At 40.6% G+C, this 14,942-nt stretch overlaps 1 protein-coding gene across 9 annotated transcripts in view; it reads left to right on the top strand.

Moving 5' to 3' along the window:
• The window catches only part of PTK2 (protein tyrosine kinase 2), a 187,792-nt gene that overhangs the window by 72,336 nt on the left and 100,514 nt on the right, over window positions 1-14,942 (top strand). For all 9 annotated transcript variants that reach the window (XM_064398565.1, XM_064398550.1, XM_064398557.1 and 6 more), the window contains one exon: window positions 10,242-10,468. In XM_064398565.1, coding sequence (XP_064254635.1) covers window positions 10,274-10,468 — 195 coding nt within the window. In that variant the 5' untranslated portion in view covers window positions 10,242-10,273. The remainder of the gene's footprint in view (window positions 1-10,241; window positions 10,469-14,942) is intronic.

The raw sequence follows: 14,942 nt of genomic DNA, 5'->3' as shown, positions 1-14,942 counted from the left end.
AATACTGAATTCTTTATTTAGAACATTTCCTCATTTTACCAATTTGCGTAGTTTTTCCTAATAGTAGCTCCTGTTCAATTTGTTTAGGGATTTAAGTGTTTCCTGGTACTTCTGACCTAGGTTCCTCTGACTTGCTGCACGTTTGTGGTGTGGAAGGTGTATTGTCACAACAAAATTCTGGTGTTGTGCAGAAATATTTTCATACATATTAAAGCACACACACTCCTTGCTGAAGGAGATTGTTCTTCTATTTTCTCTCCAGCTACTATCAAGTATTTATTTTGAAATAAATTCAAGCATATTAAGAGCATACATTGCAAATATGTAAGAACTCCTGAAGCTCGTGTGCAAAGGTGTTTTAATTGCCAGATCCTTTTGGATTGTTTTCTCAGGCCAAGTCAATTCAGCATTTAAAAACTGCATGTGTTCTAGTGCATCCCCCCTCTCCAATTAATATTCCTGTATGTTCTAATAGAGACTTGAAGGGGGATGGATTGATACCTCTCTGTGCATGTGGTGTTAGCTTATGGAGGTGTCTTGTTTGTGTAACACCAACTTAATTTATTACCACCTGCTGTTTCTGCAAATGGTGAGATTGTCGCACACAAATTGCATATTTCATCACTGTGGTGGTGGGAATTGATTTATTGTTTCCAGGGAAATAACTGAATAGAAGAAAAATGCACTGCAAAGTAAGTTGCATCTTTATGAGCTTCTTACTTAATACCTGTCCATTATCAAATATATTCTAAAAACGTGCAGTAAATTCTTGTGGGGCTAGTGAAACCTGCTGACTTGATGCTTTCAGGTGTGCCTGAATTTCTCCACCGTGAAGATGTCAAACCAGTCATCCCCTGTCTCCTTTGCTCCCCTGCCATGAGGAGGATGTGCTCACTCTGGTGGTTTGGGACCTCAGTGCTGCTGGGTCTGTGCCAGTTCACCACGGATGGGCTGTCACAGAACCTGCAAAGACTTGATTTTTCTTCTGGTTCTGAAATGTGTAGCAGTTGAACTAGATATTTCTGATATTTCTGACCTCACTCCCTGTTGTTTGAATTTAGATAACTGTCAGCAACAAATAAGTATCTGGGATATCTCAGGTGGGATGAGATGGACTAGATGGAGCAACCCAAACAGTTGCTTTAGTGGAAGGGGCTGATGTGGGTTTTGGCACAGGCTGTGTGGTATTTATGGCTCATGTGTTGCAAAGCATGATGAGGTTTTCACCCAGGGAGGTTGGAGAGGAGATGAAAACAGTAGCACATGTACTGTGGTTGATTATTCTTGTGGTGTTCCTGCATGATCCCTTCCACAATTGGAAACTACAAAACTGATGAAGCTTAATTGTACTGAAGCTTGTCTTGCTTTAGGGGACTGAACCCACCTCTTCCACGTTGTAATTAATTTTTCTACCAGAGACCCAATATTTTATCATTTTAAGTGCTAAATTCCACTTTCAGAGAACTTGCTTGAAGGAAGCCCTAAATTAAATATATTTTGACTGGTTAATACCAGTTGGAATGGCTTTCTTCCCCTGGTGTGCAAACTTTCAGCAAATAGTGACTCAGTTGGAAGTAGAGTGGTCTAATTGCAGCTGTTACCTTCTTCAGCTCTTCTAGAAGTTTTAACTCTTCTGGTCATTTGTGTCTCATGCAAAGCCAAATTTTTAGACATACATATTGGAGATGGTTCTAGGAAAAATGAATTAGTTTTTCTAACATCAGTTCTTTGGTAAGCTGTTGTCTGACTCCTCTCTGTTTACTGCATGTTGAGGAAACCCCCAAAACACACATTCTGAAGTCTCTTTATATTGCAATTGAGTTATTTGAGAGCTTTCCCTTAAAATTGTGAATTCCTTATTTTTCAGTACAGCATAAATGTCGAACTTCAGGACCTGTGGAATATTAGACATGCTTTAATTAATCTAAACTCAAGAAGGGTTCAGTAGCCTGAACAGTGTTAGTAGATTGAAGGTAAAAGACTGAAAAATGCTTTGGGTGGACACCAAGGTTGTTTTCTTGGATAATGCCAATTTTCAGAGTTTTTCAGTGCTGTTGGTTCTTTTCAGAGATTTAATGACACATTCAGTGGAAAACCCCACAAGAAACCTCAGAGCTTCATTAGGATTAAAAAGAGCAAAAGCATTGAATGCCATTCTCTTAGTTGTGCAGTGCACAGTACAGAAGTCCCTATTTTTCTGGAGAGAGTGTGGGAACAAGGGACCATGTCCAAGGGAGAATTCCAGCTGCAGCGAGATGGTGAGTCCTGAGTTTGGATTCAGCCCTACACAGCATGTCAGGAGCATCCACCTGGGATGAAAGCACTGGTGGGGAATCCATAAATTGTGTTCTGATACAAAGCAGTATGGAATCATTGGTGCTGACTCCAGAAGTCTGAAGAGGGCCCTGATTATCTCATTGGAGTGGGTTAGGTGTTTTAAATCACCTATTTAAGGCTTTATTATGTTTTGTTGGTTTTTGTTTTATTTTTAATAAAAATCTTGAACTACAGTGTATGTTTATCTGCTTCTAACTTGACTTAGCCAGAGTACAGAGTAAAGAATCATGTTTTTCTGCATTTCTTCATGTATATCAGAGACTGTTGTTACCTGAGCCAGAATAGGCCTAAGGAAAACTTTTTACAGGTCATTGAATTTTCTAATAGGCCATTGCCCTGCCAGCAACAGCGGGGCTGTTGTCATGCTGTTCCTCCTGAGCACTTAAGTGCCTTTTATCTGACGGTTAAAATTATTAAAGGGGGTTAAACATTAAAAGATAGCTGGAACATTTTGAATTATAGACTGGGGTGGTGTCATTCAGTAATGTAAAACCAGGAAATCCCAGGTAAAATTTGGCCAAAGCCAAATGTGTTAAGCCTTGATGGTGCATAGTTGGGATACCTCAGTGCTCTCCTCTGCTGCCTCTGGTTTCAGGCACTTCTTGTTTTTAATTTCAGAGAAGCACACTTGCATCATCACCAATTCTCATTAGTTTTTACTGTTCTAGAAGAACAATAAACTCTCCTGCTTGTATTTGCTTCTAAAGCTGTTTGGAAGAAGAGCTGGGCTATGTGGGACCTCCTTGGAGCAGTATTTCAGACAGGAGTGTTAGAAAAGATCATTTGAGTTCACACAGCTTCATTCAGTCTCTTATTTTAATATTCGTAGGAAGAGCTGCTGCCAGCAAGTAGTGCAGCTTCAAAATACATAGAAATTAATTTAAATCTTTATTTTAAAATGGCACAGTTGTTACTTGCTCATTTCTCTGGTGCCTTTTGAAATAAAACTGCACTCCTCTAATTCTCTAGAGCTTGCTAGAAGCAAGCAACAGAAAATGCAAGGGGAGATTAGTGTTTATTTGAATTTCAGTGGTGCCAAGGGACCACAGTGAAAGTTCAGAGTGCTGTTGAGAAATTAGGCAAGTATCTAACTGGATACTGTGTTCTAATTAAAGCTTGTACAGACATTGATTTTCTTGTATTCCCAACACAACTGATGTTTCCTCACTATTTAATTTTTTAATATTAAAAATAGAAAACGGTGCTGACTCCAAAGGGAATTGCTGATAGCACAGATTATGTAACGTTTCAATAAAATTGGGTTAAACTGAGTATTTAAAGGTACATTAGGACTTCATCCTGTGGGATTTTTAGTGAGAAGGATGGGTGGAGTTTTGAATGCAGGGTGCGCGAGTACAAGACATCTTGGGACATTTGGAAAATTGCTGCTTGACAGGACAAATGTTTAACTATTGATCAGTCCCCTGAAACTTCCTCAGTCCCTTCGTCCCAAGGTGCAGCTACACCAGTAACAGCACTCAGCAAAATCCATTCAGAGTTCTAAATTCTTTGGCACTCAGCAAAATCCACTCTTGAGTTCTTCAGCAGCCTTTGTCCATAGCAGCTGTACAGGGAATATGCCATTGATTCATTTAATTTAGGTGATACATTTATTTGTTTATATTTTTATTTATTATTGATTTTTAGTGAGTTACACTTGCCTTGCACTTACAGGCCCAGGATTGTCATACTGCTTTGCTTCATGTGGGTCTTGTAGTTCACGCGGTGTGTGAATTCCTCCTTCATGCTCCCTTGAACATTTAATCTCCTAAAACATTGTTATAATTGAAATAAATGTTCCCATATTGGCAATTTGTATTGCTAAACTTGTTTTGACTTTGGTTTGTATTATCTTTGAACTGTATTGAGACATAGATTTAGTAACTGTTCAGGCAATATTCCCTGAGGGGGAAGAAATGGAATTGCCAGTACTGTTTTACCATTTCATACTGATACAGTGAAGTATTTGGTGAGATGATTTAGGCCAAAGTAGGTACTATGAACTTAATTTTAAAATTGTTTTAATGTGTCTGGCTTTATACTTTGACCTGAGAGCCATGATAAATGCTTTTAGCTGCAAATACTACACTTAAAAGTCCATATATTTGGAGGAGTAGGTAGAAAGCAGTGACCAGGAAGAAATTAAAAAGAGGCAGCAAGAGAAATAAATAAATAAATGTGTTCTTGGATGTAGTCATAGCAAATATTACCAAAAACAGTGAACATAGCTGAAAGGCAGGGTAAAGTGGAACAAAGGATTGCTCCTTTTTTCTTCTGCTTTTGAACATCAGCATTAGCTGAAAGAAGAAGTACAAGAAAAATAAACTCAGCAGGGAACAAATAGGGACATTCCAACGTGACTTATGGAAATAGCTGAAACTACTGAATGTCTTTGAAGGCTAAAGTGATGATAAAAGGAAAAAATAGCCCTTCTCCTTTCTTTCTTCATCTGTCCCATATTTGAAATCACAAACCTAATGGTTTTCTCCAGGTTTCATCCTTAAATGTGTAACAAGATGTTGACATCAAGGAAATGCAAAAAGGACTTGTCACACACCTGGCACCTTTGCTGCTTCTCTGCTGTGGTGTGGATGTGCTTGTATCAGGTGATGGAGTACCAAAAGTCAGCAATGTGCTGACTCTAAACACAGGTCCCAAAAATACAGGCTTTGTCATGGGGATCGTAGTTAAAATTGTATTTAACACCTTTCCTGTCTGTGGGGTTGAGATAGTCAAGTTAATATTTGCAAGGTGAGTTACAGCAGGATTTAATACAAGCTGTGAAAATGGATTGAGCTTGAAATGTATGAGATATTTACTGTCTGATGTGAGATGTATTCTGGATAATTTATGATTTTAGAGTGTGAAATAAATCCTTAATTTCGTTTTTTTATTGCCAAATAACAAAATTTCAGATGTTGCAAGGCACCTGTGGAGATTTCTCCTCCTCTGCCTCTGCTCTGAGCAGGGTCAGCCTACAGCAGGTTGCTCAGGACTGTGTCCAGCTGTGATTTAAATATCCACAGATGGAGATTCCACAACCTCTGGGCAACCTGTTGCAGCCTTCAGCCACCTGTGTAGTGCAAAAACTTTCTGCTAATACTTAAAATGGGAATTCCTGTTCTGTCCCTTCATGTCCTCACTGGGCACCACTGGGAGCAGTCTGGCCCCATCTTTACTGGCATTTGTACACTTTTGGAAGATCCCCATAACTTCTCTTCCCCAGGCCAAACCATCCCATTTCTCTGAGCCCTTCCTTGTATGACAGACACTCAAATTCCTGAACTGTTTTTGTGCTCCTTCATTGCACTGTCTCCACAGTGTCCACGTCTCTCGTGTCAGGATGGTAACAAAGCCCAGGAGCCTGGTGGTTGCAAAGACACTTTGCTGCCTCATGGTTGGCTTGTTGTCCACCAAGACATCCAGGTCCTCTGGAAAACTGCTTTCCAGTCAGTCTGTCCAGTAAAGCAGTGTTGTTTGTCAAAGGTGCAAGCAATCTAATATTTTATTTACTTTAATAATTAAGTAATATTTGAAAGTATTTTAAGTCTCACAGGAGGATTATTACACCAGGACCAGAGAATGAAACGAACTCTGAATTCTTACTGTATTTTCATAGATTCTTAACTTTTCTAATAGATTTAATAGATTCTTTCAGATTTGTATAGGTTTGAATTCAGATGGGCCAAGTTATTCTGCAGAAATGCCACCTGGAAGGGGCTTTAGCTCATAGATGTTGATGCCTTCAGGCCTAAGATGGGGATCAGAATGTGGAGGTTAAAGAATAATAAGATTTCATGGTATCTACAAAGGACAACGTGGAGTCACAGTGAGAATAATGTGAATAATTACAGCTTGGTTCCTTGTAACATGAACTTGTTAGCACTGCTTTGTTGGCCATCAGCCAACACTAATAAGAGAAAGTGTTGTTTATTTTTTTAATTATTTTTTTATTATCAAACTGCTGATGTTGAAGACATTATTTGCATTGAAACCATTTTCCTTATGAGATGACTCTACTATCACTTTATTAACCAATTTGCAGTTAATTGATTTAAATATTTTTTAATGACTTTTGACTGTCTCGTTAATGAAAATGATTTAATTTCTGAGTACTCAAAGCTCAGAGTGAAACGTGACTTAGAACTTTGATTGTGCTACTGGAAGTCACAACACTGACTTTGTTTCTGATATAGTCAGCAAATATGGGAATGTGTCAGGAGGAGTCACACTGAGAGGAAATGACTTCTAGACAGATTCAACTTGCCTGAATTTCAGGTACTTCCACCACAGTAAAGAAAACCATCTGAGCAAGAATACATCTTGTGTTGTAGTCTGGTAACAACAGCAGCATCTCAGCAGACCCACTCAGTATCACCAAGGCCAGGGCTGCTTTGCTCTGCTCCTCCCCCAACCCTGGAATAGTCCTTGACATTACTGAGAAATCACAGGGATTTCTCTGAAGTGCAAGCACTGGAGAACAATAGTCTTTCCTCTTGGAAGCTCTAAGGGATGCTGGCACAGAGCCTTGCATACAAAGAAATGTGACCGTGCTTGACTTTAGACCATTAGCTTTTTACACCACAAGATCCAATAAAATACAGCAGAATTAAGTCATAGAATCATGGAATGGTTTTGGTTGGGAGAGACCTTGAAGTTCATCTAGTTCCAACTTCCCTGCCATGAGCAAGAGCTCCTTCCACTAGACCAGGTTGCTCTGTCCAAAATTTCTGATTTATATGTAATCTAAACCTGCCTTATTTTAGTTGACTCTAGCTTGTTTCTGGCCCATGGTAGCACACACAACCTGTCTATTTAATACGAAGAGGATTAAAACTGCTAATTTAAACCGAGATGTGTAATTGCAGCATTACACACCAGTCTGGTTTGAATTTAGAACAGCCCAAATAAGCATCGTGGTGGTGTTATCTGAGCTTTCTTTGTATCGTAAAACAACCCGGCAGCTCTTGTAAAATAGTTGTTTAACAGCAGCTGTGTTTTACAAAGTTTTGGCCTGGGGCAGAGTTTTACAGTCACATTACAAGCTCAAACCCAGAGGCTGGTTTTAATGGGAATGTTAATAGGTCCATAACCAGAGATATGGCATGTGTTTCTATACCTGCAGCTATCAGATTTATTGCTGCTTTGGTGCTTCATAGAGTAAACACTGGGCTTTTTAAAAGAAGTTGTAAGGAACCAGTGATGATCAAATTCTGAAGGAAGACTGCTATTCTAATTTTGTGGAGGGGGTTGTTTTACTTTGAAAAACCTCTGTGAAACATAACCTTGTGAAAACTGACCCCATACCCAGTACTGTCAGTCTGATGTCTAATTCCACATTTCGATAAATATAGAAACATTGCAATAGTATTTTGCCTGTCCATTGAAATGACACTTCAGTGTGTAGGTACTGGAGTCTTGCATTGCTTTCCTGTTTGCTGCTCCCAAGGGGTAGAGATTGTAGATTTTTAAGCCTATGGCTAGACATCTGAATGCTTGGTTTGGTGTTTCCCCGATAGCTTTTCTCCCTCGACAGCCATTCTTCAGCCACATAAAACCTGATGAATGTGTGTATTAAGTGGATGGAGTGTGGTGAATTAATACTAAAGCAGGTATTCTTTTGGTTCTCTGTGAAGAAATGACTCATTTTTGCTTTGTGTTGTAGCAGTTCTCCCTGCTGTCGGCTTATGTAAACTTTAAATAAAGCTCAGCAGTTTCACCAGTGACCTTGAGGTAGGGTGGGTTGTTCTAAAGAAGGATGCAGAGCATCCTGCACAAGGGCAGCAGCCTTGTCTGAGCCTGCAAACTGCAATTTCATTCCAAAGAGTAGGACAATTTCATTCCAACAGTTGAAAGTTGGGATTCATCTGCCTGAATTTGTCCTGGTGAAACTCCCTACCCTGCAGACTTTGGGATTTAGCAATGGCTATTTTAACCTTACAGGAAAAGAGTCCTGCAGTTTTTAGCTTGTACAGTCTTGTTGTCTTGGTGATAGTGTGCCAGAGGGGAAATTTTGGTGCCTGTTTCAGCTTTAAAGTCAATGTTTGTGTGAAAACAGCTCACAGGCTCCTTTGCTGAGGAGAAGTCAAAGAGTTGCTGAGGGGCTCCAGGAGTTTTCAGATCTGTGTCTGTTCTTGAGAGGTGAAGAGGAGGAGAGGCTTTAATGTGGGTCTGAGGTTAGCTTAATTAATTGTATTTTTTGGCCAGAAAAGAGGAACAATGAAGCTGTAGTGGTTTCTTGAGTTTTCAGAGATGGGAAACTCTGGCAGGTAGGGGAAGTCCCTCATGGGTGAGACACTGGGGGAGTGTTGGGAGAATCTTCTCCTTGGCTTCTCTTACCATTTTCCCTGAGGGCAGGACATTAGAGGCCTTTTGTCCAGTTTAGGTTCCTACCTTTCCCTTGGATGAATGCAATTTAACCATTTATTCAAGAGGTGAAGACATCCTGCCTAGCTGGGCTATTGTTTCATCTTTATCTGGTGGGTCTGAATTAGACAGATGCTTAAGACTTTCAGTCCGGTTTTAGCCTCCAAATGTTGTCTACAGTCTGAAGATCTCAAGCCTTGATATTGCTGGTGCTAATTCCTGTTAGCTGAGCTCATTGGTGTTATCACAGCTGCTGCTGGAGGGGAGATGCTCTCCCTCACCCTGATCGCTGCTGCTTCTGCTTCTCTTCCTGTTCCTGAGGTATGGAACTAAGCCAGTCCTGAAAACCAAGTCACCTGGGTTTTTTGCTTTGATTTTTTTTCCCCCAGTAGTTTTCTGAGCCAGTTTTTGGGGAGGTCAGCAGAGCACTGTGGCAGGTGGCAGGGCTGAAGCTCTGAGGGGCAGCCAGGCATTACAGGAGCTCAGCTGGAAGCTGGGGGTCTCTCTTGTGCCTCTCAGGGAGGTAAACCAGGGCTCAGCCTTTCAGTTTACTACCAGGAAGACATTCAGAGCACTTTGCCAAAAAGATCAAGTTTAGTTTATTTTTAACTTCACATTTTCAAAACTGCCTCCCTACTGGCTGTGCTCTCTGAGAAGGAGGAGGTAGGGAAAGCTCTGTGCACTTGTCCAAGGCCTGGAGCAGAGCCCTGCAGTCCTTTGCTCTCTGCAGCCAGCAGACTGGAATGATGCTCTAGCCTGGCAGACAAGGAGGAGGTACTCTTTGCTCTTTTTCTCTTGGACTGCATTGATTTCTCAGACACCATCTGCTTGTGGCTGACTAATTAGGAGCAGTAGCCAAGAGGCAATTTTCTTCTTTCTCCTTTGACATGCAGACTCATACCAGGGTCTGTGCCTTTTGCCATCAGACTTTGAAATGGGGCTGGTGGAAGATAAAACTTTGCCACTTGTTCAGGAATTGCTGAGAGGAGGGATAGCTGTGATCTAAATGGTTCCTCACTGAATAATGAACTTAGATCTGGATGGGTTTGTGTCCCACTGGTTCCCAGACTAGCACAAAGGGAGTGAAAATTTCATTGTTTTAGGCTTGAAATAGGAGAGCCTGGTGTTGGTGTGTGGCTTCTTAGTGGAGAGCCTCCAGTTCAGTGCTGGAGTTTCCTTACACCTCTAGAGGCTTGTTGTAGCAGATTTTAGGGATGGAAACTGTTTGAACTGAAAGCTAGTATTTGGTGTTGAAGGCTTTGTCAGGGACCTGGGTTAAGTCCCTGAGAAACAAACGGAAGAGGTTTTGCTAAAGATACCACATCTGTAAATAACTGTGGTGTTCAAGTTCAGATCACTTGCTCCAAGGGGCTTTCAGTTACTCTGGTAGGTTTTTATGTTTGTAGATGCATAAATATTTTAGTTGCTTTCCAAAAAGGAAGTGAATCTTCATGGTTTTCTGGTAAATGCCTTGTATGAAGAAGTATAAGATTCATGCATAACTAAAATGAATTTCTTTTTTGTTTCCCTTTCCCTAGAATATGACAGATACCTAGCATCTAGCAAAACCATGGCAGCAGCTTACCTTGACCCAAACTTGAATCACACCCCAAGTTCAGGTGCAAAGACTCACCTCAGTACTGGGATGGAACGTTCCCCAGGGGCCATGGAACGAGTCCTGAAGGTTTTCCACTACTTTGAGAACAGCAGCGAGCCGACCACGTGGGCCAGCATCATCCGGCACGGAGACGCTACTGATGTCAGAGTAAGTTCCTTTTCAGCATTCTTATGTCATCTATAGGTGAAGTGTTACCTTAAAAATAGGAGGTAGAAATCTAGAAGCAAACAAACACAAAAGTTTAATTGTTTATATTAAAAATCTTGTATATTTTCAGTAAATTCAGGAACTTCTAAGTGGTACCAACCTGTGTGACGAAAGTGACATTAAATGATATTTTGCATGTTTTAAAGAAATAATAAGAAATGAATGCATTTAATTGTAAGATGTGTGTATTTATGTGCTTAAAATGTTTAAATATAATGTGTTCATCACTTACAGAAAGAAATACTGTTTGGAATCCTATTCCCCTATAGTGTGGGAAAATGGAGCTCTGAAGAGTCCCCTTTTTCCCCCCAGACAGTCTGTTTGGCCATCCTCTCCCCCTGCTAGTCACCTGCTGCTTGTATTTTTACAATATTGTCCTTCAGTTCATCTATGGAAAAACCCCAAAGCTTGTGAATTTTTAAAGAATAAGTATCTGTAATTTTAGAGTTCTGTGGAAATGTTATATATGCTTGAGAACCCTTTTTTTGTTGTGAACTTACATCCTCTCTAATGCTGAGATCTTACCTTTTCTGCATTTATCCGTTAAATTGTTGAGGTGTTGTGGTATCTGAATTGTAACTAAACCTAGTTTAACATGTCAAATGCTTTTGTGGTTTGCTTGTTTTTTAATTATCCTCCAAGAGCAGAATCTTGCAGGGTGGTGGGTGGTGTGTGGGGTTGTTTTCTGCTGTGAGGTACTTGCTGTGGAAGCAGGTCCCCATCTGCTCCTTCCTTCCAAGAGTTCTTCAAATTCCACTGCAAAGATGCGATTCTGCTGGAGGGAGAGAGCTGTCATAGAGTGAAGGAGACTTGTTTTCTCCTTCTGTCCTCTGTTAAGGTTCCTTTGTGCAAGAGAAAATGAAATTAATAAAAAATTGAAGAGTTTTGTATGCTTACCTGCCTTTCCCAGTGTTTATTTCCTAGCATGGCTGCATGTGCAAAGGCCCAAGAGCATTCCTCAGTGGAGGAGGTCTTGTGATCTTGAACACAGACCTGTGAAATCCAGGGATTTTCCTTGGTGATGATCAGAAAATCTGTCTCTTATCAATTCAGAAAGCTCCTATCTGTGTTGGGGGATAATGTGGTGAGTGGACAGATCAGAGGTTCAACAACAGGAATCATTATCATCAATTGCATATATTATTTTATGTAGAATAAAGTTTTTCTGGGTGCCACTTGAAATGTTTTTGCTCCCTAACTTAAATATTAGTGGTTTGCTATCTCTAATCTGATTGATTTGTTTCATAAAGTGCATTACTTGGTACAAGAGGAGGAAAACTATGTCTCAGTACATTTTTGACTTTGCAAACCTCTCCTGTGGGTAAACGTCCAGGGCTCTTAATGTGGTACTTTAAATGGAGGCTGTCTTTCCAGAGAAGTATGTAAAACCCTGGAAAACAAAAGCAGAGATTAAATCTGGGTTTTTTCCAGCTCAGGAATACCTGTGGTTATGGGCTTTAAGGATACAAAACCTGGAATTGCTAAGAAATTTAGTGCTGAGTTCAGTTGGCAGTTATGTATAATTTTTTAAAGCAAGAATATGCCATTTTTTAATAAAAGCAGGATCAAAAGAACAGGCACGTAACAGTTAGTTGCCTTAATTTTTATTTTTTACATGTACTTTTAATTGGATAGATGTTTCCAAAATAATGGTATTTTTGTATTGCTCTGATGGGTAGCTGTTAAACTTCCTTCTTTTAGCAAATGTCCTTCTTTTGTTATTTTGTTCAACTGGGACAGTGACTGTTGAATATGAATGTGCAGGTAGTAAAGGTCTAGCACTGATGTATTACCATGACATTTATTTTAGAAACAGTAAACCCTTGTTGGAGTACAAGCCTGCATTCCATTGGAATGACTGCTGTTCGACCAAGCTGAATAATTTAAGATTAAAATAGCCTGTAAGGTTTTTATGCCTCCTTTTGTGGAGGAGACGTCTGCCATTTCTGCTGAATTACAGCCTGAGGGAGGAGTCTGGAGCTGGGTTTGTTTCCAAGGAGCTCTGAAGGAATATTCAAAGGTGAATGTCTTTGAGACAACTCTGCAAAAAGGAAAAGAAATAAGGTCTTCCAAGACTACTCCCTGGTCAGCACAGCTGCTGGGGTGACAGCTGGGGAACATTTCCAGTATTTGGGGTACATTCCCAATGTTGGAAGTCAGACTTGGTCTGAAATCTCCAGATGAGCCAATTAAAGGTGTTTCTTCTGCTAAAGCCAGAGGACTTTATGGGATGTACCCAGGGAAAGTAAAGTTGGAATTTTCTTTCCTGATCTGTGGTTCCTAACATCTTCTGTTTGAAACAAAGTGCAGTTTGCCTTTGTGAATGAAGGATGTGTTTGACAGTCACAGCAGAGATGAAAAGGCCATTTCCTCTTTAAAAAAAAAAATCCTAGAGCATAGAGTAGAAACAAATGATTTAGCTGTATACCTTCTATAAAATTCCTTGGTCATGGAGGGAAACACTTTTCATTAAAAATCAGGGGGCTAAGCTCATATGAGCAGAACTCAGCTCTCTGTAGGAGTCCCTTAAAAGGCTGGACTGTGATTTCCTTGCTGTTTGTCTTAAAATACCTTTCACCAAGACAGCAGTGTGGCTACACATAGGCTTTGCTTTGAGGAGAGCTTTGGGCTCTGGACCTCTGCTTATTCTGGATGGATTTAGTCCCTCAAAGACTGTTGTTTCCTCAGAGGGATGAAGGCTGTGCTCTGCAGTGGATGCAAGAGCAGCTTCTCAGTTCTGGGAAGTGCTTTCTTGGATTTCAAAGAACTGGCATGCACTCATTACCCTCTTTTTCTTTGGTGTTACACTAAAGACATGCTTCATTTCCAAAAGAAAGAAAAGGCTTTTATGAATGTGCAAACAGTGGTCTCCTCCTGTGAATGTGTATGTAGACACAGCCAAACATTTGCCAGGGGAAGAAAAGTTGTTTTATCTTCCTTGTTTATCTTGGTATGGCTTGTTTGGATGTGGTGTCTAGGTGCTTGTGCACAAAGGGATTTCCAGGCTTCAGGCTTGGAGAGAATGCAGGGCATTCTCTGCCCTGCTCACAGCCTCAGGTGTGGCATGTGAGGAGGTGGGTGTTGCTGAGATGGAATTTTTTGGTCTCAAGTGCACCGTGAAAGTAAACACTGCCACTGGGTCTTGATCAGCACTTAGGAGAAAATCACCTCTGTTTTCAGATGTGGTTGAAGAACATAATTAAGGAAAAGGAAAAAATAAAAAAAGACTGCAGTGCATGTAGGAGATTGAATAGGTAGAGCAGATCTGGGATTTTTAGAAAATGGGCATTGGGAAACGTTGTGTGAGTCCTTACAGGTGACTTTTGTTGAAGTGCAGCTCTTCTGTGCAGTCTCCTTTTCCACCCCAGAGGTGCCCAGCTTGCATCAATTACACCTTTTTCAAAACTTCCAGCCTTTAAAGCTTGCCCTTGATTCTTAACTAGTAGTTGTGAGAAGTAAAGACATTATTTATGTGGAAATAACGACCACAGATATCAAACCAGGTTGTTGCCAGACATGTGTTGTACCTTGATTATCACAAAGGTTTTTTCCTTCCAGTTTTGTTATACTGTCTAAAACCTAAGGTGGATAGAGAGAGCATTAAAACTTTTAACCTGTCAGATTAGTCCCTATTTTTGTAGTTGGACAGAAGCATGGTTAGAGCTCTTGAACAAATGAAGGTACTGTTTGGGGTTCTCTTAACCTGTTCACAATTCAAATGTCCTTTTCTTCCTTTTCTATGCAGTACCACCTTGAAATGTCAGCTTCCTTAAGGTTGACAGAATAAGAACTCAAAAAGCTGAATTTACAAAGTACATCCTTAGCTAAGGGGAAAGATATCATCTAACTTTAAAAAACCCTAAATGCAAGGAGCATTGGCTACATCCCATCGAATTTGCGAAAAGACCAGAGCAAATTCAGCAGCTTCCCTGCCCACCTGCAAAACCTTACTCCTCACAGGCAGAAGGCGTGTGTGTGTGCAGGTTGGAAGGTTGTGTATTCTGGCCTGCTCCCTAAACTGAGTGCTTTAGGGGAAGGGCTGAAGCACATTCAGTTGGGTCTTCACTAAAGCAGTTAATTGAGCTGTGTTACTGTGTTGTTGTGTGTTGCATCTCCTTTCCTGTTTGCCTCTCCCACTCAATCCGTGCTGTACTTTCACCTGCTGGTGCAAGAGAGCAGAGGATTTGATTGCAGATCCCGTTTGTGGTGGAGGAATGGAAGGATCCTGCAGTGCAATGGTCTGCAATTCAAATGCTATCCTGGTTAAGACACGTGTTTCAGCTGGCAGCTGTGCCAGCTTCCTTCTTGCTGTTTGTTTTCTCATGCTGCCACCGTAGCTGTGCTGGCATAGGTGGTGTGACTGTTTTGGCAAACTCAATCCAAGTTAAAATGAATGATTGTTTTTCTGTTGTTT

The sequence above is a fragment of the Passer domesticus genome, chromosome 1, assembly GCF_036417665.1.
Source record: "Passer domesticus isolate bPasDom1 chromosome 1, bPasDom1.hap1, whole genome shotgun sequence".
Classification (NCBI taxonomy): Eukaryota; Metazoa; Chordata; class Aves; order Passeriformes; family Passeridae; genus Passer; species Passer domesticus.
The sequence above is the reverse complement of the archived record's forward strand: the minus strand, read 5'-3'. Positions and strand labels throughout refer to the sequence as shown.